A 23,639-nucleotide genomic window follows, 5' to 3' on the forward strand; every position below is an offset into this window, starting at 1 on the left:
TACAATGGGCGCCAGGGGAGGGTGCGAATCGCTCCGTGCCAACACCATCGACGAACTTGTTTAGCTTCTGGCGACTGAGACGGGCAAGCAGCGAGCATGGCGGATCAGGCGGCAGCAGCGACGCGGACGAGCCACTCGCGCCAGTCGAGCCTGTCGCGGACCATGTCGCGTCTCAAGAGCAGCAAGTCAGAGGCGGCGCCCGACGAGGCGGCGCCCTCGCAGCCCAGCCACAGCCAGGGCCTGCAGCCACCTCCTCTGCCAGCAAAGGAGGGTGCGACGGCCTCGTCATCGTCGTCGTCATCGCAGCAGCAGTCAGACGACCTCGTCTCGCGGCTCAGAGCCGCGGAGCAGGGCGACGACATGGACGATGCCGTGGCCGTGGCGACGACGACCCAGGCCGAGGAGGGACAGAAGAAGCGGCCGTCGCAGGAGAAGAGGCAGTCACGGGAGCAGAAGCCGTCCCAGGAGAAGGGGCAGGAGAAGAGGCAGGAGAAGAGACAGTCGAGCGAACTGAAGCCGTCGCAGGAGCAGAAGCAGCCACAGGCAGAGACGGCGGCACAGTCACCACACGACGAGGACTCCAACGCGCTGATGGACGAGCTGCCGACGATCACGGCTTTTTTCCTCGGCTCGTCACTCGCCGTCGTCGTCGTCTGCCGTTTCGCCCACTGGCTCGTCGGCCTCGGCCTCGCCCTCGTGCTGGCCCATGTCCTGCGCTCGGTGCTCACGCGGGCCGCGCGCCAGCATCCCTCGTGGCCGCAGGGCGTCCCACCGTGGTCGTCGTCGTCGTCGTCGTCAGCCAACAAGACCAACCTCGGCGCCGAGACAGTCGAGTGGATGAATGCCGTGCTGGACACGGTGTGGCCGCTGATCACGCAGCAGTACTTTGTCCCCTTTGTCGACCTGCTCGAGGACGCGCTCATGCAGCAGGTCCCCGGCATCGTCCACTCGTGCCGCGTCGAGGACCTGGACCAGGGCACGGTCCCGCTCAAGGTCCAGTCGCTCGCGCTCCTCGACCGCTCCGAGGCTGCCTTTCTGGGACGCCCGCCCGAGGAGCGGCTGGGCGACGAGGATGTCGAGCACGACGTCGGCGACTTTGTCAACCTCGAGATCACCTTTGCCTACCGTTCGCCCGCGCGCCGGCGCCGGCGCCGGCGTGGCAAGACAAACAAGGAGCCTGGCGTGGCCGATGAGGGAGCAGCAGGAGCAGGAGAAGACCTGGACACAGGCGCAGGCGCATCGTCGGAAACGCCCGTCGACCAGATCCACCTGCTCATCTACATGGCCATTGGCCTCCAGAAGATTGCCGCCGTCGAGGTGCCAGTGTGGTGCGAGATGCTGTCGATCGAGGGCAAGATGCGGCTCCGGCTCCAGCTGACGCCCGTCGCACCCTTTGTCAAGCACGTCGCATTCACATTTGTCGGCAAACCCCGCCTCGAGATCTCGGCGCGGCCCCTGGGACGGCGCATGATCATCGACGCCATGCACCTGCCCCTCATCTCCAGTTACGTGCTGCACTCCGTCGAGGCTGTCCTGCAGCACTTTATCATGCCCAAAGCCTACACCGTCGACGTCGCCGGTCTGCTCGGCGCAGGCGAGGGCCCCCAGAACGTGTATGCGCTCGGCGTGGTGGTCTGCGTCATCCACCAGGGCATCGAGCTGCCAGCAGCCGACGCCAACGGCTACTCGGACCCGTTTGTGTCGCTCTCGTTTGCCAAGGCGGGCAAGCCGCTGTTTACGACGCGGGTCCTCGTGCGCACGCGCGACCCCATCTGGCAGGAGCTCGCCATCCTGCCCGTGTCGCAGGACGAGGTGCGGGACCACGAGCGGCTGCGGCTCACCGTGTTCGATGCCGACCGCTTCTCGCGCGACGACCCGCTCGGCAAGATCGACGTCTCTCTCGACGCACTCATCAATCGCGCCATGGCTGAGCCCCACGAGCCGGGCGCTGCCTCGCTCCTCGAGCAGCGCACCGACAAGCTCGAGCCTGTACGTCGAGGCAGCAGTAACCCCGGCCAGGGCCGGCTGAGCTACAGCATCGGCTTCTTCCGCCTCTCAAGGCCCAAGCACGGCGGACGCACCGCCAGCAAGGTCCAGCTGCTCGAGCGCGCTGCTGAGCGTGCTGCGGCGGCAGCGGGCGGCGGCGACGGGGCGGCGCAGAAGACGGCCGAGAACCTCGCTGACCGGGCCGCGGGTGAGCCGGCTGGCAAGACCGCTGAGCCGACTGAGAAACTAGTCGAGCAGGTCAAGGGAGAGGGTCCGGCACAGGGACAGGGACAGGGACAGGCCACAGAACAGGGACAGGAGCAGAGTCAGGGACAGAGTCAGGCAAAGGAGACAGAGAGCGAGCAGGCAAGGGCGAAAAAGGAAGAAGAGGAGTTGGACGACGTCCGCACGCCCTTTGACCGCTTCGTCGCCTCGCTCGGCCTGCCCCTCGACCCGGCGGTGCTGGCGCAGCGGCGAGCGCGCAAGCAGCGCGTGGCGAAGCTGGTCAAGCTCATCGAGGGCGAGGCTGCCGCCACGTATGGCCCCCACGACGACCAGTGGCCCAGCGGCATCCTCGCCTTCCACATCCACGCCATCGACGGCCTGGGCATCGCCACCAACCAGCGCAGCTTCTCGACGAGCAAGCGCCTGGGCCAGAAGCCGCGCTACAACACGGCCACCGACAATGCCGGCGGTGGCGATGGCGCGGGCGACGACGGCGGCGGCGGCGGCGGCGGTGGTGGTGGCGACGCGTCTGGCGGTGCCACGCGGCTGCCCAGCTCCTATGTCCAGGTGCTCCTCAACGACGAGCCCGTGTTTCGCACGCGCACAAAGACGCTCAACCCGCGGCCGTTTATCAATGCCGGCTCCGAGCGCTGGGTGGCCGACTTTGCCACGGCGCGCATCGACTTTGTCGTACGCGACGCCCGCCAGCGCGAGAATGACGCCGTGCTCGGCGTCGTCGGCACCGAGCTCCGCCGCGTGCTTGGCCACTCGTGCCGCAGCACGCAGTGGTACACGCTCAGCGGCGGCTTGGGCTGGGGCAAGATCAAGGTCACGCTCCTCTGGCGCTCCGTCGAGGTCACCATGCCCCCGCCGATGAAGGGCTGGAACATTGGCGTCGTGGAAGTGGCTGCCTGCCGTGTACGCGGCATCCACGCCAGCCTGGCCGACAAGCGCACCGCCCACGTCCTCTTTGAGACTGTCGGTGGCCGGTCCGAGACGTCGAGCGTCGAGCCCGTGCTTGTGCGTGGGTCCGTCGACGGTGGCGACGGCAGCGGCGGCGCAGACGACGGCCGCAGCAGCATTCATAGCCGCAAAAACAGCAGCAGCAATATGAAGAATAATAGCAGCAGCAGCAGCAGCAACAACAACGAAGGACAGGACGAGGTGAGCTACACCTGGCCGCTGAGCGAGCCCGTGCGCATCGCCGTGCGCCAGCGCTACCCCAACTGGCTCTACATCCACCTCCGCGCCGACTCGCGCGTGCCGGGCCGCAACCACAAGCGCGCCCACACCGTCATCCCGCTCAACCAGCTCGTCGATGGCCAGCTGACGCGCCGCGAGGCGATCCCGCTGTACGAGACCAACAACTGGCAGCAGTTTGAGCAGGACGTCCTCAAGGGCATCACCACGCGCGACCAGCTGGCCTCGACGACGGCCCAGGACACGAAACGCGCGCCGATCCTCGAGGAGATCTGCCGCCTTGACTCGCGCGAGGCGATGCTGCGCCGCCTCGAGGAGACGCCCGACGATGACGATGGCGGCGACGACTACAACAACGAGACTGGCGGCGAAACGGACAAGGAAGACGAGGGCACGGGAGGGTATGCGAGCAGCAGTGGCGCCAGCCAGCGGAGCAAGCAGAAACAGAAGCAGAGAGCAACAACAGGCAAGAAGCACAAACAGCAACAACACGGGCACCGGCTCAAGCAGATTGGCTGGCTCGACCTCACCCTCGTCTTTTTCCCCGGCATCGCCCTCGAGCACGGCAGCATCACCGCGGGCGACCACGAGATGCGGTTCAGCCACGAGGCCTTTCTTGCCGAGCTTGACTCGGGCCAGCGCGCCAAGCCCAAGTCGCTCAGCAAGGCCCACCGCAGGAAGCTGTCTCTGTCGACCAACCCGGCGCAGGGAGGTCCTTCTATCCTCTCGCCCTCGTCCGCTGGTGTCAACAACCTCGACGACGAAGGGGAGGAGGGAGAGTACAGGAATGGCGAAGAGGGATACGACGACGAGGAAGATGAAGATGAAGACGACGACGGCGACGAGTACGGCGAGGGCGAGGACCGCGAGAGCAGACGGGCCCGGCGCAGGACACTGCACCGGCAGGAGCGCGGCGCAGCGCAGATCAAGACCTTCCGCACCTTTTCCTGGATCAAGACAAACGCCGAGGACGGCCTGGGCCGCATGAAGCGCCTCGCGAGCCAGCAGCAGCGCAAGAAGATTGCCAAGATGGAGAGCGAGGGTGTCTCGCGCTTCTGAGCGCAGCCGGGCGAGGCAGGCTGTACCGTTAAAATTCCCACTTGTCACTCTTGTCAATCTCTATCTCTTTAGCGTTGTCTCTCGTCTCACTTGTTTGTAGCCAGGTCCGTGCGCCCCTAAATCCAAATCGTCGCTTAGACTAATCGTCACGCGAGCGAGCTAAAGTCAGAAGAGAGAGAAGAGAGAGCGTGTGTGTGGAGATACGCTCGCCGTGTTCCTAGAAGCTATCTTGACACCAGGCACACACAGCAACGAGCAGAGGCAAGATGGGCATCGGAGACACGCTCAAGAAGAACATGGACCCGCACGTGCTGGCGGCGTCGATGAAGCGCATGAAGGTGTCGGTCGAGACGACGCTGAACCCGAACCACCGGCACGACGAGGCGCACGAAAAGGAGCAGGATGCGATGCGCCAGGCCATCTGCGACTCGCACCGCTTCCGATCCTTTGCCAACATCCGCTCCGGCAATGCGGCCAAGTGGTACTCGGACGGGCACGACTACTTTTGGGCCCTGTCCGAGATCCTCGAGGGTGCGCGCGACTGCATCTACATTCTCGACTGGTGGCTCAGCCCCGAGCTGTACCTGCGTCGGCCGCCGGCGCACTACGAAGAGTACCGCCTCGACCGGCTGCTGCTGAAAAAGGCAAAGGAGGGCGTCCAGATCCGCATCGTCGTCTACAAAGAGGTGACGCAGACAATGACCATGTCATCGGCCCACACCAAGCACCACCTCGAGCAGATGCACCCCAACATCCAGGTCTTTCGCCACCCCGACCATCTCGGCGGCGAGCAGACGTACTTTTGGTCGCACCACTCCAAGGTCGTCTGCGTCGACAACACGACGGCCTGCATCGGCGGGCTGGACATCTGCTATGGCCGCTGGGACACGCAGCTGCACCCGCTCTCGGACGTGCACCCGCGCGAGACGCTCGAACGCACGCTGTTCCCTGGCCAGGACTACAACAATGCGCGTGTGCAGGACTTCCAAAAGGTCGACGACTTTATGTCGAACCAGCAGAGCTCGCTGCGTGTCGGCCGGATGCCCTGGCACGACGTTCACATCTCTCTTCACGGTCCCGCGGCCCTCGATGTGGCGCACCTGTTTGTCGAGCGCTGGAATTTCGTATGCGAGCTCAAGTATTCGGGCGACAAGCAGTACCAGCTCCTCGCTTTCCCACACGGTGCGCCCTCGCTCGAGGAGGTGCACCCGATCCACGATGCCATTGCCCGCCACCCGTACACGGCCCGGTTCCACAGCACCGGCCAGCTGTTCCGCCACCCCTGGCACGCCGAGAAGCGCGACGACAGCGAGGCAGCCACACGTGGGCACACGATGGACATCCAGGTCATCCGCACCTGCGCCGACTGGTCCAACGGCACCTTGCCCGAAAAGTCGATCCAGAACGCATACATCGAGATGATCCGCGAGGCGTCGCACTGCATCTACATTGAGAACCAGTTCTTCATCACGGCCACCGAGCCGGGCACGCCCGTCGTCAACCTCATTGGTGCCGCGCTGGTGGAGCGCATCCTCAGTGCCGCCAAGGACGGCCGCAAGTTTAAAGTCATCGTCGTCATCCCCACGATCCCCTGCTTTGCCGGCGAGCTCGACGAGGCCGCGGGCATCCGCTGCATCATGGCCTACCAGTACCGCTCCATTGCCCGCCGCGGCAAGTCGATCCTCGAGCAGCTCGAGGCGGCGGGTGTCGATGGCCACGAGTACATCAGCTTCTACAACCTCCGTGGTATCGACCGCATCAACTGGGCCGGCGTCCGGCGCATGGAAAAGGAGACGGGCGTCAGCTTCCACGAGGTCCAGATCGCCGCTGCGCGCATCTATCTCGGCGAGCAGGGCTACGCCGCGGGCAACCAGACGGTGGCCATCAAGACGGCCGACGATGCCGACGACGCCAAGCGCGACAGCGAGGGTAAAAAGGACCCCAAGACGATCGCGCGCATCGCCATGCCCAAGACCGTCGACGAGGCCATGGATGTCATTCGCCGCTTCCAGGCTGCGGCGAGCCGCGACGACGAGAACCGGGTCAAGGACTCGATCGCCGACTGCACCCTCCACGGCCAGCGGCCCATCGACGAGGAGCACTGGCCCCAGGACATTGAGGACGAGCGCGAGGCCTTTGTCACCGAGGAGGTCTACGTCCACTCGAAGCTCATGATCGTCGACGACCGCAAGGTGCTCATCGGCAGCGCCAACATCAACGACCGCTCGCAAAAGGGCGACGGCGACAGCGAGACGGCGTGTGTGATTGAGGACACGGACCTGTTTGAGAGCGTCATGAATGGCGAAAAGTACATGGCCTCGCGCTTTGCGGCCTCGTTTCGCCGCCACCTCTGGCGCCAGCACCTCGGCCTCGTCGCGCCCCAGTACTGCTCCCCCGAGAGCGCGGCCACATACCCGACCGAGGCCATGCGCCCGGCCCCGCACGGCAACCCGGACCCGGAGAAGATGGCCGCCGCCGAGGGCGCGTCCACGCAGGAGCGCGAGTGGGAGCGCCTCGTCGCCGACCCGCTGAGCGACGAGGTGGAGCGCATGTGGAAGGGCCAGGCCAAGTCCAACACGGAGATTGCCGACGACATCTTCCAAGTCGTGCCGTCGGACAAGGTGCGCAACTGGAAGGACTACAATGCCTTTTTTGTCGCCCGCGGCAGCCGCACCGGCCACGTCGCGGCGGACCCGGCCAAATGGAGCACAGAGGCGGTGCGCAAGCGCCTGGCCCAGTGGCGCGGCTGCCTCGTCGAGATGCCGCTCCATTTCCTCGAGGAGGAGAACCTCGAAAAGGGCTCCCGGGGCATCGAGGTCAACGACACGACGCTGCCCATCTACCTGTGATTTCCTTTCCTCTTTCTATTTCTCTTCTTCTCTCTCTCTCTCCTTCTCTTTCTTTTCTCTCTTTCTCCCTCTTTTCCGCGCTCTCTTTCTCTCTCTTTTCTCTCCTCTCTCTGTCGTGTGCATGTGCATGTTTGAGAATTAATTTTCGCCCTTGTGTCTCGCTCGGCCAGGCCACGAATGGCAAGCGTCTGAAGAGGTAGTGCGTCGCATTCGAACGAATGTAGTGTGTGCGGTACATGCGTTTAAATTTCTCGGTTGTGGAAGGAAGTGGGTGTGTCTAAGGGACAAGGACTGGGCCGATTCTAGGTAGGGACTGAATCGATTCTAGGTAAGGACTGGAGAGGTAAGGACTGGAGTAGAGATTAGAACGACTGGCAGGGATCTGAGCGACAGACTGGGGAGGTCCTAAGTGAAGGACTGGGCTGGAAGAATTGAGGCGAGTCTAGTGAAAGGCCGAAGTGAATGTAGAAAGGAGGGGAAGAGCGGCTGGCACTGAAGACGAGCTCGTGCTAGGGCGTAGAGTCTTCCTTGTTGGGCTCCTTGGCCGCTTCGTCGTCAACGCTGCGCGTCTCTGCTGCAGCGGAATCGGCGCTCTCGTTACCGTCTAGGCGCTTCGGACCATCGTTGCTGCTGCGGCGGCGTCGCTCCAAGGGCGCATGGCTGCTGCGGCTGCTGAGGTATTGGTCGAAGGACGGGCCATACTGGCCATCGCGCTTTTGGAACTGGTTTCCAAAGTGCTCGTTGTTGTAGGGATTGTTGTTGAAGGGGTACGTCTGGTACGGGTACGGGTTGTAGTTGTTAAAGCCGTTATTATAGTTGTTAAAGCCGTTGTTATAGTTGTTGAAGCCGTTGTTATTGTAGCCATACGTCGGGTTATAGTTCTGTTGCCATTGTGGCTGCTGCGGCCATTGCGGATAATTTTGGAGCGGATTTGGGTCCTGCTTGGGGTTTTTGACCGTTATGGTCGGGATCGAGGGAATATTGATGTTGGGATTCTTGGTAGGATCGTTCTCATACTCGGGGAGCGAATTGAGCTGCTGATAAGTCAACTTTTCCATGTTCATGTCGCCATTGATACCCTTGCATTCGATGACGAAGTTCACCACGCATTGGGCGGCGGTCAGACGGTGATCGCAGGTGCACTGAAAAGAATCGGTGAATGCGCCACATGTTAGCTCCAAGCTTACCATTGCGCGCGAGGAAATTTAGGGGAGTGTTCAAGTCACCTTTTGGCCACCGACGTCTGAGCATGTAAACGTTTCGAAGCCTTTTAGGTGTCCCGTGGTGTCCTGGTAAATGACATCTCCACCGGTCTGGCACCTGGCAATCCGGATATTATGGCCGTTTAGGTCCGTGTGGCGGGTCTTTGCATCGACGGGCAGCGACAGCAGCACAAAGCCGACGGTAAAGGCGATGAGCTGAGTGGTACATCCACTGTGTCAGTGAAGAGGTAGACAAGGAAAAGAGGCGATGAGATGCTTACAATGGTTGGTCTCAAGGAGAGAGAGGCTGCGAACATGTTCGATGTTGTCTTGCAAGTAGAGGGAGGGAGAGGGGGAGGAGGACTGGTTGGTGTTCTTGATGGAGAGTGGGCAGTGTGATCGAAAAAGGTGCCAGTCTTATACCGGCTCGAGCGAGCTCGCTTTCTTCCTCACAACAGACCCTGGTGAGCGCCAAGTGGCGTGCAGCCGCCTTTTGACGACGAACTTTTGGCCCAGCTCTACCCGTCACTCTTGAAGATGTATGCCCAGTCAGCGAGTGAGTAACAGAAGGAAGCGCCATCGTCTCAGACAAGTCGGCAATCTGATCTGACCTCAAAACAAGCCGAGCGCTCCATGAAAATTGCTTCATTCCCTAGGGAATAGCAGAGGAGCGCCACTGGCGTCATCCAGTGGGACGCCCATGTTTCGCTTTCGCTCCGCTTCAAATTAATCGCTCGCTACCGCCGTCGATCTTGTTCTCTTTCTTTTTTTTCCTTTATCCGCTCAGAGCCTATCTGCCTCTAGCTGTACACTGCACGAGAATGAGGCGTGCTGGCGTTGAGTCATGGACAGCCAACACTGACGAGGCGCACGGTGAATGGCGACCTCGCCTGGGCTGTCGTGATATGCCGTAGCTCACACCATCCCCAAGGACAAGTCTGGGCTAGCAGCCTGCGAGGAGTGTGACGAGGCTTCACTCAAGTGCTCTATCCCCGATAGAGGTACGCGCTTCTGGAGCAGGAATGGCAAGGCACCATTGCTGAACCCTTTCACAGAGCGATTCAATCGTTTGCCTCGTTGTTCTGAGCTTTGAGTCCGTGTTATCATTTTCCCTCTGAGCACGAATACCCCTTAGTCTAGACGACCTCTCCAGTGAGGTCGCAGAGCGTACCACTACCACAGACTTGGCAGAATAGTCACGCTACGTTATTCAGTAGGAGAGCATTTGTCAACAGCAACTGGGTGGATTCAACATAGGATGCGACAGCCTTTGTTCGTCGGAGGTTGAGCTTTCGAGGACAAGACCAAGAGCATGCATTTCAAGGCATAGAGCTTCAGGAATGGTGTCAAAAGCAAGTTCTTGATGAAAGAGGACAATGCATGTCTTCCGCAAAGACAAGTTGAACAACGCAGATGCGATGTCGAATAGTCGAGGTACCTGATGTACTCGACGAAAGTCGGGCAGCTATGCTCAGAATCGCCACGCGTTTTTTCGTCGCGCAGCGTTGGCTTTGTCATGATCCTCGACATGACCAAAGGCTTTGATTCTCGTCCACAGTGACGAGACTTCGTTGTCTTATGCTTTCCGGATGCGTTTCCAGAGATAAGGATGGACGTTGTGGCTGAATATGCCTTGCCAGTCTAGCTTGGTCTTGCCAGAGTCACACACTCGTCAGGTTTGCAGCGATCAGAAACATGGCGGTCCAACATTCACACGCTTCGACCCGCGACGTGCTCCGGATGGCCGTGCGGCGACATAGCCCAACGCTCGTTCAACTCCTGTTCCTGGCTACACCCTAGATCGACCTTTCTCCGTTCAGCAAGTGGCCAGTGCAAATCGAGGCTTACCTCATCTTCGGATCATCTTTCGGAGTCCGCCATCTGGGTTGCCCTTTCTGGCTCGACATGTCAAAACGCGCGTTGTGAAGATCATCCAGACGACGAAAATTCCCGTGTCTTTTTCCCTCTGGAAAATTGCTGACACCCAGATTTGAATGGGGCTTCGATCTCCCTTCAACACAAACCTGGTCTCGGTAGCTGCCTGCAGCTAAGGCGGGTCCGATTTACACACACCCCTAGCCGTTTGAATTTCTACCTTGTTTATTTCTGCGACGTAAACGCGCTCTCGGGCTTCGGAGTTAGCTGTGTACACAAAGGGAATGTGGATTGCGTCTCGTTTCGACTTTGCTCACTCCAGCCAAAATCCATGCAGCTTTTCCTGCGTGTCACCTCTTGCAATGGTGCGTAAGACGGATGCTGGTGTGAAGGTAGATATCAAATCGATTTCAGGGCCCGATCGGAGAGTATGTGGCTCTGCCGGTGGCGCCTGCCTTTTGCCCGAGAGCTATAGAGGGATTCCAAGAGCTTCTTCACTCGAGTACATCCTCTCCACTGTTGTGATCGCCTAAAGGAGAAGCGTGAAGAGCGATGGAGGATCTGGACCGCTTTCTGGCGAGCCATTTTGGTTGTCAGGACGCAACAATGGCGGCAGCAGCAGCAGCCAAGGGATTCGAAGAGCCCCAGAGCGAGGCAGAGCGCGGCCAGCGGCTGGAGCAGCTCTACCGTGTCCTTGCCGACATGTATACGCAACCATCGAGTGGCCCTGCAGGTCCTCCTGGGCCCGCAGGCACGCCTCTGAGAGCTGACAAAGGTGGTCGAAGCGATGGTGCACCCATCACGATCAACTGGGCTGAGAGCGAGGATGGGAGCGTGGCGAGCAGCCAAAGGAGCACAAGCAGCAGCAGTAGCAGCGGCGGCATCAGCAGCGGCAGGAGCAACGAGAGCCGGGCACAACCTGCCACGAGCAGCACGACGCCCCGTCCGTCTCCCTTTACTGCTGCTTTTCCCCTGGGAAAGGAGACTGCCCCCTCGTCCCTGTCGTCTTCCTCCCACGATCGGGAAGCGGAGCAGAGGAGACTGACTGTCAGGGCCAAGATCGAGGCGATGGGTCTCGACGACTTCTCAGACTACCACCGTCAGCTTGACGGTCTCTTTTCTACCTCCCCATCCCTACCGCCGCCGAGCTGCAAGACTCCGCGGCGAGCCCCACCTCCGATTCCACCGCGGCCTCGTGCGATGGTGGCCGCAGGTAGTAGCACCAGTGCCACCTCTGGCCCAGTGGCAGGCACGCCACGGAGGCACACTTCCCCACCTCACATGGTTCGCCCTACCGTGACGAAAAAGGCAGGAAGTGCAGCAGCAGCAGCTGATCCTCTGCCTTTGGCTGACTTCTCGCCGCCTTCCTTTGACGATTCCGATCCCCGCTTTAAACGGAGACGCGGCCTTCTCGTACAGGGTGCGCACCCAATCGACAGCCCACTGCGAGACAGGAGCGTGCTTCGGCACACGATCGACGATGATGATGATGCTGCTGCGGAGGAAGAGGAGCAGGAGGGCGACGTGCTGTCGGAGCCCCGAGCGTCGTGCGACAGCGATGCTTCGTCAGCGTCGCGAAGGCAGGCGCAAAAGGAGCAGAGGGCCCTCTTTGCATCCTTTGCCGCTTCGCATAGGACACAGCGCATCGTCTCTTCTACCTCATCCGCATCACGGTACAGCCGGGTGAGCAGGGCAAGGAGCGCGAGCACCGACAGCGTGGCCAGCCATACCGAGACGGAAGAGCAGGACGGGGACCAGGAGGAACAGGACGACGGCAGCCCCGTGAGGCACCAGAGGAGCAGTTCAGCACCGGGATCGTCGTCGCCTCTCAAGTCCTCTTCGCTCGCCTATCTCCAGCCGCTGGTCAGTGAGCACGAGGGTGCTCCAGAGGTAAGCCCTGCCGCGAGCACCGTCTCGCTCCATTCGAATGCCCCACCTCGTCCTGCGCGCCGCCTAGTCCCACCGCCGCGACTCACGCCGGCCCAGATGCAGCTCCTCCAGTCGATGCGGCCCAAGCAGCAACCACCACAGGAGGAGCGACAGCAAGCTGCACGCCCCGAGCCTCCTCAGCCACTGCTCCTCAGCAGTCGCCTGCCTGAACCACGACAACAAGAGCAGCAGCCTCCCTCGCAGCCCTTGCAGCCTGCCAGGCCGGAGCAGCAGACACTCCTTCTCCCCACCCGACCGAGCATACTACATGCGAAATCCACTGCACCCATGCAGCCGTCTCCGCCTGTCCCAGCCTCGGCCTCTTTTCCCGCCCAGGCTCGCTCACCTACTCTTGCGCGAAGATCGCAAACGCTGCCATACATCACCTCGTCGCTACCATCTGTGACACCCTCCTACCAGGTCACGTTCTCCTCATCCTCACCGTGAGTTTGCACTGTTCACGCTTTCATCTCTGCATCACAAGCGCTGACTTGAAAGCACACAGACCTGAGCGAGGTCCGACGCTGACCGAAGCGCGCCAGCTCCTTTCGCAGCGCTTCCCCCATCTCTGCGAGCCTGGTCTGACGCCCCGGCGAGGCAACGAGGAAGTTGTGGCGAAGCAACGGGCCGCGCTGCGTGATGGCCTCCAGCTGACGTTCCGTGGCGATGCAACCCACTCGCTCGTCAAGTTCTGGGCCATCATCGAGACCCGCCGCGCAACGTGGAAGCGCGTCGGCCGGGCTCCATCCGGGGTGCAAGGAGCACAGTCGTCGCTGGGCCCGCTCCCGGATCCGTGGGACGTGGCTGTCGACCGGAGGGGTCTGGACATGGACGCCGTCGTGCAGGGCACCTCGCGCTGGCGGAGACAGATGAACCTCTCGGCGTCGCCCACTGGCGACATGGCGGGCTGCTGTCCCTCGTGCGAGGGCGAGGGCCGCCAGGCGTGCACAAAGTGCCACGGCGCACCGTCGACGGACGCCTGCTGGTGGTGCCGCGGTGGTAGCGGTGGCAGTAGCGGTGGCGGGGGTGGTAGCAAATCGGCCTCCTCGTCGTGCCGGCAGTGCCAAGGAAAGGGCGTGCTCGACTGCAAGGCCTGCTCGGGCAATCTCAAGGTCGACTGTCCCACCTGCCAGGGCGAGGGGCACGCGACGTTTGTCGTCGTGCTCGACGTGCGCGTGTGCCGTGTTGACTTCTCGCCCGTGGCGCTCTCCGACCTGCTCCTCTCTCACTCGCCCTCGGCCACGACAACGGCACTCAACGGGACGATGGACAATGCAGCCCACCGCGTGCGCAACCTGGCCGTGACGAAGCTCCGGAGACTCGTCGCGCAGCTCCTCAATGCCTCGTCGTCTGCGGCCTCTTCGCAGTCGAATGCTAGTTCCAAATCGAGCACGGCACTCTCGGCCAGAGCGCTGAGGGCACACTGTCACTGGCAGCGCACCAAGTCGAATCTCGTCGAGGTCCGGCAGGGCGGGGCGGCAGCAAAGTACAGAAAGCCCACGGCGTACTTTGTGCTCCCGCTCGATGACGACCTCGTTCCGGCCCAGCTGTCCAAGGAAGAGTTCGAGCGGAGCGTCAGGAGGCTCAACGATCTCGTCGAAGAAGAAGAGGAAGAAGAAGAAGAAGAAGGACAGGGAGGAGTCGTTGTTGTAGACGAGGGCAACGCAGCTGATCAGCAAGATCATCGCCAGCACCAGCACCAGCATCAGCATCGGGAAGAGGAGCAGGAGGAGCAAGAAACGGCAGAGCTGTGGAAGCCCCATAGCCAGTTCAAGCCGTCTGAGGAGGTGCACAGAAAGGCTGGCCCCGAAGGAGAGGAAGAAGCTGTGTCGGCTACCTCATCCGACGACAAGAGCTCCGAGCCACGACAAGAGGAAGAGCAGCAAGTCAGTGAAGAAGATGAAGTCTCACCACGAAGCGAGCTGTCAACCCTACCCACAACGCCTGCCGACTCGTTCGCACCGCTTGCTGCCACCGAGGATGAAGACAATGAAGGAGACTCTTCCCTTCAAAGGCTCTATCTCCCCACGCTCTCCCTCTCGACTTCGACAGATGGCGGCGATGCCTTCCCATTCCTTCTCGACGATGACCGACTTGCACCATTCATTGTTGAGGAGAATTTGGCCCAAGAGAAGAAGAAGCCAGCGCCTCCTCTTCCTATCAGCAGGAGCGGCCCGATCCCAGCGACAAAGGTGCTTCCCGCAGAGAAGACTGTAAAAACACCAACGGTCAAGCTGACTCAGAGCAAGCATGAAAAGCCGCATTCGAACATGTCGGCTTCCACATCATTGGAAGCCCTCATGCCACGGAGGAAGCTGCTCGAGGACATGCTCGAGGAGCTCGAATCTTGGTCTTGATTCTCGACCCACCCACCCGCTCGTTGCCTCTTTATATCATCAATTATCACACTCACAAATCTACACACACATATCTGCTACACACATATCTTCTGCACATCCTTTCCTTACACACATACTTCCTACTCTGTCGTTCCTTGGTGTGGTCATTCGCATTTGCATTTTGAATATAGATGAACGTTGCTCCTTTTGAGGACAAATTGGTCGAGAGGACGAAAAGAATGAGTCCTACATCGCTGCTTTGCCCAGTTTGGTCGATAGTGGACACTGAGACTATGATACACTCGAAGCCAGGCGATGATCATGCCCACTTATGACGATAGGGAATGACGTGGTGCAGAGTCAGTGAGTAGCGTACGTAGTCCACCGTGCCTGTCGGACCATACGGCAAAGAGCTGCCCAGGCATAGCAGCGATTCGCTCGACTGCACTGAAATATCGAAAAGATCCACGCCCTGTCCCATCCTCAAGCAAATTCTGATCGTTCTCGCTCGCAGAAGCACGAGAAGCCCACGAATATATCCGACAATCGGGATCACATGAGAAGAAGCAGATTTCGAAGAGAGAGAGTAGTCGTACAGGGTTTGAAGGCAAGCGGTATACATTTACAATCCACCACCACCAAGAGCAGCTTCGACGGCTGCGGCAGCAGCAGCGGCAGCGACCAAGACAGAAGCAAAGAGGAGAGAGAAAGGAGGAGCTGGTTTAATGCAGGCCGGGGTCGCCATTTCTCATACCGACGAGGGCAAACGTCTCATAGCTCGTCTCGTTGCCATTCAGCTCGACTTCGTACTGCTGGATGGACCCAAAGGCCTTGATGAGCTTGCGCCAGTAGCACGTCGCTGTTGCCGGGGTGGTATATCTGGAGTCACATTGCTCGTCAGCTCACCAAACCCGCTTCAGTGACACGATCAGAGCACCCTCACCTCATTCCAAACGTATTGAACTGGTTCTCTGCAATGCGTTTGGCCATGGCGTCGTCCTTGAGGAGCTTGTCCATGACCTCAGGCAGCCGCTCCCACGACCGGTCCCGGCCCAGCAGCTTGTCGTCCACCTTGACCGACTCCGGCAGGGGGACGTAGACGATGTTCTGGTCCGGGTGGCCCCACTCGCCGTTCAAGAGGTGGGTGTAGTGCTGGATGTAATTTGGCTTGTGGGTGATGACGACGACACGGCAGTTTTGCAGGTAGCGCAGCCGGCCGCTGTATGTGTTGCCCTCGCTGTATGCGTGGAACTGTGCGTGTGGTCGTCGTTAGCCTCTTCTTCTCTCTGTGGCCTGCTCTCGCTAGTCTCTGAGAGACAGTGACTCACCTTCCAGCGGCAGTGGTCCTCCATGAGGATGGGGCCCTTGTTGGGATCGGGGCTGCCCCAGACGAGCTCTGACATTTCGGACCAGTCATAGCCCTCTGCGGCAGCCAGCATCGCTTCGCGGTCCGCCGTGCCAACCTTGAGGGAACCCCTCCAGAACAGCTTGGACTTCTTGCCGGCCCAGCCAAGGTCCTTGTCGATGGCCCGCACCTTTTCGCGCATGTCCTGGTACATGCCCACATGCTCGGGCCAGCTCCAGTAGGAGTAGTCGGGCATCAACCAGTTGTCCTTGAGCTCGTCGCGCCGGTCGAGGCTGAACTTGCCCTTGGAGCCCCAGTCGTGCATGCCGATGCAGAACTCGACGTCGGGCAGCTTCTCCTTGCCCGTGACCAGGCTCTGGTGCAGCAGCGCCAGCGCCGCGTGGGTTCGCGACTGGCCGGCCTTCTCGTACCGCTTGACGTAGAGCCGGTTGTTGTGGATCACGACGCGGGCGTGCGTCCAGACGCCGTCGTCGCACGTCTCCTCGAGCCACTCCCTGTCCCATCTGATGCAGAGAACTCTGATCAGTAATCGCGGAAGAAGAAACAAGCCCTGCATACGATCTCACCTCTTCTTGTACGTGTAAAAGTCCCGGCTCCGGTCAATCTCGTTGTACAGATCGGGGAAAAAGGCTTCACACTCGTCCTCGGTATACGTCAGGTCGTCCTGGTTGAAGGGCGTGTCGATGTTGATGCCGGTGCGGCCGCTGCCGCGCATCCACCCGTCCTCGCCCTCCTGGTTGCTCGTCGGGTACTGGCCCCGACCATCGGGCCAGACGTCCGTCGCCGCCGAGGGCGAGAGAAGCTGCTTCCAGTCTGCGCGCGGTTTCCGCTCCCGGTCTGGCCGGCCGAAGAGGACAAAGAAGAGGCAGGTGCCCAGGAAGGAGAGGACAGAGAGCATGACGATGCGGTGGATGCTGAACGCGCGCGGCAGGCGAGCCTTGGACGGGGTGGGCATGGGGAGCATCCCGGCGTTGCTCCCTGGCGACGCCGACGAACCGCCCGCCATCTCTGCACAGAGCAAGCCAGCAAGCTATCAATCAAGCGAGCGAGGGTGTCGAAGGTGGAGTGAGCAAGAACAAAGAGGGTACGTGCGCACTCTACTCGGGCCTCTGTACCTTGTGGATCGTGGTTGGTAGAAGGGATACAGCGTGGTTGTTCGTCTAGTTCGCCGCCCAAAAGCGACATTGTGCCTATCTGCTCTTACTTCCTTTCTGCTGCTGCGCTGAAGATAGACTATTTTTAATTCACTTCTCTATCCACAAGGTAAAACTTTTGCCAAGTTTTTAGCGGCGCTGTCAAGTAACTAAAATCACACAGGGAAAATAAGAAAGGAGAAAAAAAAAAGGAAGAAAATCGGTCTGGACTGGGGGGGGGGGGGGGAGGGGGGGAGCTTGGACCGACGGTCTGGTGCGCCCTAATCTGTCTTCCGTTCCAAATCGTTTAGGTCAGAAAAAGAAATGCCTCGCTCTCCATTTGCGGATCGAAAGAAAGAGCACATTGTTGACTCGGAACGTAGGAGTGGCCCTCGTTTAGTCAACGCCGGCTGCCCGTCGGTACCAATATCGATATCAGGGCGGGTGGCGGTACTACCCGACTCTAGCGCCGGGCCATTGGAAAAGGACATGCCCAAGGCGGGGCAGGGCACCACAGGGCGTGCAGCAGCGTCAGCGCTCGTGTCGGGGTCCCGATTCTCTTTCTCTAGCTTTATCAGCCGTAAGGCAGTGCGGGCGCTGCGATTTTAATGGGAACGGTCGCGAGGGCAGGCCCACGCCCTCAGTGAAAAACATTTAGGCTTTTCCATGACGCGTGGCAGGTGGCGGCGCGCCTGGCGATCGAGAGAGATAGACGTGGGGGAGGCTTCCTGCGCCGATCTGTCTGCTCGTCACAGCGTGCACTCACTCATCTGGGGCGGTCCAGACACGGAAGGGAGAGTAAAGGGACTCTTCTATAGATTACTGTACAACAAAACTAGGCGGTCGATCTACTCATACACGTACATGTCTTGAATAAGTTAAGTGTCTATCGCGTTCCCCGCTCCTGCTCGATGGAGGCCATGGCCTGTCTGCGCTCAATGGCCTGCAGCCGCTCCCTTCTCATTTTCTCCCGCTCGTCTTCAGCAGAGCCAATGCGATCGCCATTGACGATGTCGCTGCTGCTGCTGCCGTTGCCATTGACGCTGGTCGGACGCGCGTCTGACTCCTCGTCAAAGAGACTCTCGAGAATGTCGTCCAGGCTGGCGACGAACTCGCCCTGCCTGGCAGCCGTCGTTGCTGTCGTGCTCGAGCCGGCGGCCGAGGCGCGCTCGCCGCTGCGTGCCGCCTTGGCCTCGGCCGCCAGCGAGGCCGAGTCGCGGAGGTGGGTGGAGCGGCAGTTGGCGTGCGTAAACAGGCTCCGCTGCTGCTTGCGCCGGCCCATCTCGGTGATGCGCTCCTCGACGGTGCTGTTGACGGCGTAGCCCCAGACGTTGGTCTCGTGCGTCTGGCCGATGCGGTGCACACGACCGATGGCCTGCAGCTCCATGGCGTGGTTGACGAGGGGCTCGAGCAGAAAGACGTGCGTGGCGCAGACGAGGTTCAGGCCCGAGCTCTGTGCCTCGGAGTGGAGGATGAGCACATTGACCGACGAGTCGTTCTTGAAGTTGTCGACGGCATTGGCCCCGGCCTTGCCACCCGTCTCGAGCCTGACATGTTTGATGCCGTTGAGAGATAGGGCGTCCGAGACGAGCGAGACGCCCCGGGAAAAGGCAGTAAAGATGAGCGACTTGGTGCCCGGCTGGTCGGTCTGCAGCTGGAGAAGGTGGCGCGTGAGGAGGTCGAGCTTGCTGCCCAGGCTCGTCTGCAGCCGCTGTCTGGCTACGTCTTCGCGTGCCTCGTCCGAGATGACGTTGTACCGCTCCCGCTGAGCCTGCAGCTTGGCCTTGATCGGGTCTTGGATCTGCGCAGACGAGCGAGTGGCATCGGTAGGGGCGGCGGTGGCGGTGGATGCATTGCCGTAGGTGACTCTGTGCGCCTCGTTGGCCTTGACGGGCCGCTTGCAGATGGGGCAGGCCCTGCGCTTCAGCGTCCAGCTCCGGAAGCAGTCCTCGCATGTCCAGTGGCCACACGTGCCCAGCAGCACCGCCCGGACGAGTGGCTCGGTGCAGATGACGCACGTCCGACCGGGTCCAGCCTCGTCGTTGTCCTCGGTGCCTTGCCCTGCTTTTGTCGTCGCTGAAGCTGCCTCCTCATTTGCTGCTGCTGCGGCCGACGTCGAGCCTGTCGTAGCGGCTGCCTTTGCTGCTCCTCCGATGGTCTCTGCTTCGAGTGCCGCGAGGTAGCGCAGCCTGGCGCTGATGCCGTCGGCCTTTGCCCTGAGTGACTGCTCCTCCTTTGCCGCAGCGAGCGTGTCCTTCTGCAGGTCCCGCGTCTCGAGGTCGGCGACCTGGTCCGATAGATCCTGGATCTGCTTAAAATAGGAGCTGCGCGTGTTGAAGACGTTGGACAGCAGGCTGGCCTCCCTCCGCAGGCGCTCGCCCAGGCTCTTTTGCTGCGCCGTCAGCTCGCGGATCTTGTCGATGGCCATCCGGGCCAGCTTGACCTCTTCGCGCCGCTCGACGCGGTTCGACGTCTCGCGGAGCTGGCGGAGGACCGTCTCAAAGTGGCCCTCCTCGCGGCCGATGGCTTCGAGCGAGACGGCCTTGCGCTCCTCGTTGAGCTTCTCAAAGTGGCGCAGCTGCGTCCGCTGCACCTCGAGCTGCTCCTCGGTGAGCCCCTGCTCCAGCTCCTCGAGCACCTCGACGTTGTTGGGGTCCTGGGCGAGGCGGAGGTGGCGTCGGCGCGCCAACCGGTCGCTGTGCTCGAGCTGGACCATGAGCGCAGGCTTGCTCGTCGCGCCCTGCGTCGTGACGCCCGTCACGATGAGCTCGCGCTCCGACAGCAGCACGCGGTACATTTCCAGCAGCGCCTCGGCCTCGGCCTGTGCGTCGAGGTTCTCCTGGTACTGGTCGTCGAGCTCGTTTTCTGCGCTGACGTCGCGGCTGACGGGCTTGCGGAGGCGCTCGATGATGTCGTGGCGCCACTTGAGCACCACCTCGGCGTTGCGGTCGAGCAGGTCCACGAGCTCGTCGAGGCGGGAAAAGGACTGCTCGAGCGTCAGACCGCCAGCCTCAAACTGCTGCGTGACAAAGGGCCGGTGGCGCGCCGCGAGATCCAGCTCGCCCCGCGCAAAGCTCCGGAGCGAGGCCTCGACGACGTGGCGCGACTCCTTGAGCAGCTCCAGCCGCACCTCCTCGGCCCGGTCGTACCAGTAGTCCTCCTGCCGCTTGAGCTCGGCCACCTCGGCCGAGACGGGCTCGTCGTTCTTTGCGTCGTCGACGGCCTTGTGCTCCTTCTCCTCGTCGTCCACCGCCATCGCTGCGACGGCAGAGACTTCCTCTGGGCCCCCTTCGTCCTTGACCTTGTGCTCCTGTTCCTGTTCCTGCTTCTGCGCTTGCCCTTGCTCCTTTCCTTGTCCCTCGTGCCCATACTGCTCCTGTTCTTTCTCCTTCTCCTGCTGCTGCTGCTGCTGCTGCTGCTGCTTCTGCTGCTGCTCCTCTTTCTCCTTCTGCAGCTGGCCCAGCTGGAAGCAGATGTTGCCCAGAAAGTGGTTGCACCGATGCAGCTGCTCCAGCACCGACCGGAGCCGGTTCTGCACAATGACGACGTGCCTGTGCCGGTGTGCGCGCCGCTCCGTCAGGCTGTTCTCGCGGTCCTTTTCCGCCTGCGTCAGGCCTTGCCTCAGGCGGTCTCTTTGCTTCTGCTGTTGTTGCTGTAGCTGAGTTGGGTCTTCAGTGGTGCCATCGCCATCGTCGTCGACCACCTCCTCCGAGGCGCCGCGCTCGTCGACCTCGTGCGGCTCGAAGCGGTAAAAGGGCCCAATCGTGCGGGCGCGCACGAGGTCCTGCTTGATCTCCTCGACGCGCCGCTCGAGCGCCGGGCGCACATCCTCCACAAGCCGTGCGCGCGCCAGCTCGTGCCGGCCCGCATGGCCCTTGTCCTGGAGCGTCAGCACGGCGCGGTCAATCATGCGGCGGTGGAGCGAGAGGCGGGTCGAGGCTTCGTCGGCCTTTGCACCCTCGTGCATCACCGTAAGCACCTCGTCCATCGAGCGGATCTGGCTCGAGACGGCCAGCGTGTTGCGCTCGCCACCACCGCGGCCGGCGGCAATCTGCGGGTGGGTGCACGCCTGGCGGAGGTGGAGCAGGTCGCTGCGCAGCCGTGCGAGGCTGAACGAGTCGTCGCTGCCGGCGCTGCCACCGCCACCGCCACCGTCAGACGCGGCAGCGGCGGCGGCAAAGCGCTGGCGGATCTGGCGCAGCGTCGCGGTGCTCTGCGACGACGAGTCGTCGAGGCCCATCGAGCGGAGGGTGCGGTGGTACATGTCGCGGTAGAACGTCGACTCGATAGCAGTAAAGTCAATGGGGACGAGGGTGCGCGTCTGGAGCGGCAGGCTCATCTCGTGGCGCACCTGCTCCTTTGTGTGGCGCGTGCCGAGGACCTCGAGCATGCGGCGTAGCTGCGGCGCCATGGCCGGCGTCATGAGCCGGTTCCAGTAGGTGTTGGTGCCAAAGTGGCCGGGCGCCTTGAGGAAGCGGAGGAGCGACTGCAGGTCCGAGAGCTGCTTGACGGGCGTGCCGCTGACGGCGAGGCTGTGGTTGCGCGCAATCAGGCTCACCGTCTCGGCGGCCATGCTGTGGCCCACGAGCTGGACCTCGTCCATGACGACGCGGTGGAAAGCCAGCTGGACGAGGAGGCTCCGTGGGCGCTCGTACTTGCGCTCAAAGCGCCTCGACCGCGGCCGCTCCTTCTTGGCCACGTTGAGCTCCTTGCGGAGCGTGTCAAAGGAGACGACGATGACGTCGAGCTGGCGGGCAAAGTCATGCCAGGTGGTGCCGCCGTTGTTGTTGTGCAGCGCGCGGCGGGCCTCCTGGTAGCCGAGGTAGCTGAAGATGCGCAGCTCGGGCGCATGTACGGCCGTCTCATCGAGCCACTGCTGGCGAAGCACCTCGGGGGCGACGATGAGCGTTGTTTTGGTTGGCGCCACCTCGATGTCCTGCTCTCCATCGTAGTAGCTCGGCTCCTGCGACCGGCCCGCGTCGGGGTTGAGCAGGATCAAGGCGAGCACCTCGACAGTCTTGCCGAGGCCCATCTCCTCGGCGAGGATACCCCCACGGACGTTGTCGGCCCTCGTCTCGCTGGCGTGTCTGCGAAAGGTGCCCAGGAGCGCGTTGTAGTAGAGGCCGTCGTCGACCTTTTCCCACCAGAGGCCGACGTGCTGCGTGCCGGCGTGCGTCATGACCTTGCCCTGCTCGTCGAGGCTGCCGAGCACGGCCTGCCCATCGGCGTCGGCGTCGGCCCCAGCAATGTACCTGCCCTCGCGGCCAAGGAGAAAGTGGACGGAGCGGCGCTGGAAGGGGATCAGGCTCGGCTCGAGGCCCGGCGGCTGCAGTGCGGCCACGTCGTCGGTCAGCGTCGAGGCGCGCAGGCCGCTGTAGACGAGGCTCTCCTGCATCGGCCGCCTGCGCAGCGCCTCGTCGCGCATATCCGACGGGCTTGCGAAGCGCATCAGCCGCTGCAGCAGCTCGGCCTCGCCCGCACTGGGCACCGGAGCCGACGGCGAAAGCGCAGCCTCGTGGAGGTGGACAGATATGTTAAGCTGGAGCGTGAGCAGCTTCGCCGGTGTCGCCGGTGGCTGCACGACGGGCCGGCGTGGAAAGCAGACGTCGATCGAGGTGCTGATCAGACTACGCCTGCCCTTCCACCGCTCTTTATCGCACGCAGAGAGCCAGGAGCCATTGGTGAAGCGGTGGGGCAGCCGGCTGGCTTCAATGCGGTCCGTGTCGACGAGGGGCACCCGGAGAAGGAGGCGGCCGTCGCCGTCGGCCAGGTGCAGCATCTCGTGCATCACGCTCGCCTCGTCTCGGCCCTCGACCTCGGCGACGTAGAGCCGGTCGCACGCGCCGCCACCGAATGACAAGCCGCTCGATCTTTCCGCAAGCTTTTTTAAAGCACGCTCGACGGCAGCATCCCAGGGCGCGACATGGAAGAGGCAGGCCGTCGAGAGCAGCGGCAGGCCCTCCTCGAGCTCGTCTTTCTCTTCTTCATCCTGGTCTTCGTCCCTTGCTTTTCGCTTTCCTGCGCTCTTTGTGGTGTCTGTAGCCACATCTGAGCCACCATGAGCTTCCTCCTGCGCGAGAAGCCGGCCAAAGTCTATGTATGCGGAGCAGTCTTCGAATTCAGCCTCGGGAAAGTGGGCGAGCCGGGGCGCCGACTGGTCGTCTGCGAGGGACCACGTCGGCCGGCCGTGCTCGTGGATCAGCTGGATGGGGACGACGGTCGCGTTCGCTTCTCGCCAGCCACCTATCTCTTCCTGCCCCAGCTCCTGCCCCAGCTCCTGGCCCTGCTTCGGGTGGCGCAGCGTGCTCGACGAGGCCGCTGCATGCTGCGCAGCCGGCGACGCAGCCGGCGCACGGGCCGAGAAGCCGCCGCTGGCGCCCTCGACGGCGGCCCGATCGAGCCTCCTCGCCTTGAACTTGGGCGGCATCCTCGCGCGCCCGCTCTGCCGGCCCCTGCAGCGATGGCGATGAGAAGTT

The 23,639-nt window shown here is 62.0% G+C and overlaps 6 protein-coding genes across 6 annotated transcripts; 3 read left to right on the forward strand and 3 right to left on the reverse strand.

Moving 5' to 3' along the window:
* Positions 1-591: 591 nt before the first annotated feature.
* Positions 592-4,470, forward strand: FA10DRAFT_234742 (hypothetical protein; the record flags this gene model as incomplete). Its single annotated transcript, XM_025518998.1, has 4 exons — positions 592-2,244; positions 2,377-3,239; positions 3,351-3,600; positions 3,772-4,470. The coding sequence occupies 4 exons, from the start codon at positions 592-594 to the stop codon at positions 4,468-4,470; spliced, it is 3,465 nt and encodes a 1,154-aa protein (XP_025374188.1).
* A 323-nt stretch (positions 4,471-4,793) lies between these two features.
* On the forward strand, positions 4,794-7,319 carry FA10DRAFT_234909 (phospholipase D/nuclease; the record flags this gene model as incomplete). The annotated part of the gene is made up of 1 exon (XM_025519006.1): positions 4,794-7,319. The coding sequence occupies one exon, from the start codon at positions 4,794-4,796 to the stop codon at positions 7,317-7,319; it is 2,526 nt and encodes an 841-aa protein (XP_025374189.1).
* Positions 7,320-7,480: 161 nt separating this feature from the next.
* On the reverse strand, positions 7,481-8,887 carry FA10DRAFT_269607 (hypothetical protein). The gene is made up of 3 exons (XM_025522813.1): positions 8,803-8,887; positions 8,546-8,737; positions 7,481-8,461 (listed from the first exon to the last, which is right to left on the reverse strand). Exons 1-3 carry the CDS (start codon positions 8,836-8,838, stop codon positions 7,829-7,831), a joined length of 861 nt encoding a protein of 286 aa, XP_025374190.1. The 5' UTR covers positions 8,839-8,887; the 3' UTR covers positions 7,481-7,828.
* Positions 8,888-11,002: 2,115 nt separating this feature from the next.
* Positions 11,003-14,781, forward strand: FA10DRAFT_297365 (hypothetical protein; the record flags this gene model as incomplete). Its single annotated transcript, XM_025524525.1, has 2 exons — positions 11,003-12,768; positions 12,831-14,781. The coding sequence occupies 2 exons, from the start codon at positions 11,003-11,005 to the stop codon at positions 14,680-14,682; spliced, it is 3,618 nt and encodes a 1,205-aa protein (XP_025374191.1). The 3' UTR covers positions 14,683-14,781.
* Positions 14,782-15,229: 448 nt separating this feature from the next.
* On the reverse strand, positions 15,230-17,185 carry FA10DRAFT_269608 (hypothetical protein). Its single transcript, XM_025522814.1, has 4 exons — positions 16,597-17,185; positions 15,993-16,533; positions 15,608-15,915; positions 15,230-15,543 (listed from the first exon to the last, which is right to left on the reverse strand). The coding sequence occupies exons 1-4, from the start codon at positions 17,034-17,036 to the stop codon at positions 15,387-15,389; spliced, it is 1,446 nt and encodes a 481-aa protein (XP_025374192.1). The 5' UTR covers positions 17,037-17,185; the 3' UTR covers positions 15,230-15,386.
* A 780-nt stretch (positions 17,186-17,965) lies between these two features.
* On the reverse strand, positions 17,966-23,590 carry FA10DRAFT_304423 (hypothetical protein; the record flags this gene model as incomplete). Its single annotated transcript, XM_025525356.1, has 1 exon — positions 17,966-23,590. One exon carries the CDS (start codon positions 23,588-23,590, stop codon positions 18,050-18,052), a length of 5,541 nt encoding a protein of 1,846 aa, XP_025374193.1. The 3' UTR covers positions 17,966-18,049.
* Positions 23,591-23,639: the final 49 nt, after the last annotated feature.

This window comes from Acaromyces ingoldii (genome assembly GCF_003144295.1).
Source record: "Acaromyces ingoldii strain MCA 4198 unplaced genomic scaffold FA10scaffold_8, whole genome shotgun sequence".
In the NCBI taxonomy this organism is placed as follows: domain Eukaryota; kingdom Fungi; phylum Basidiomycota; class Exobasidiomycetes; order Exobasidiales; family Cryptobasidiaceae; genus Acaromyces; species Acaromyces ingoldii.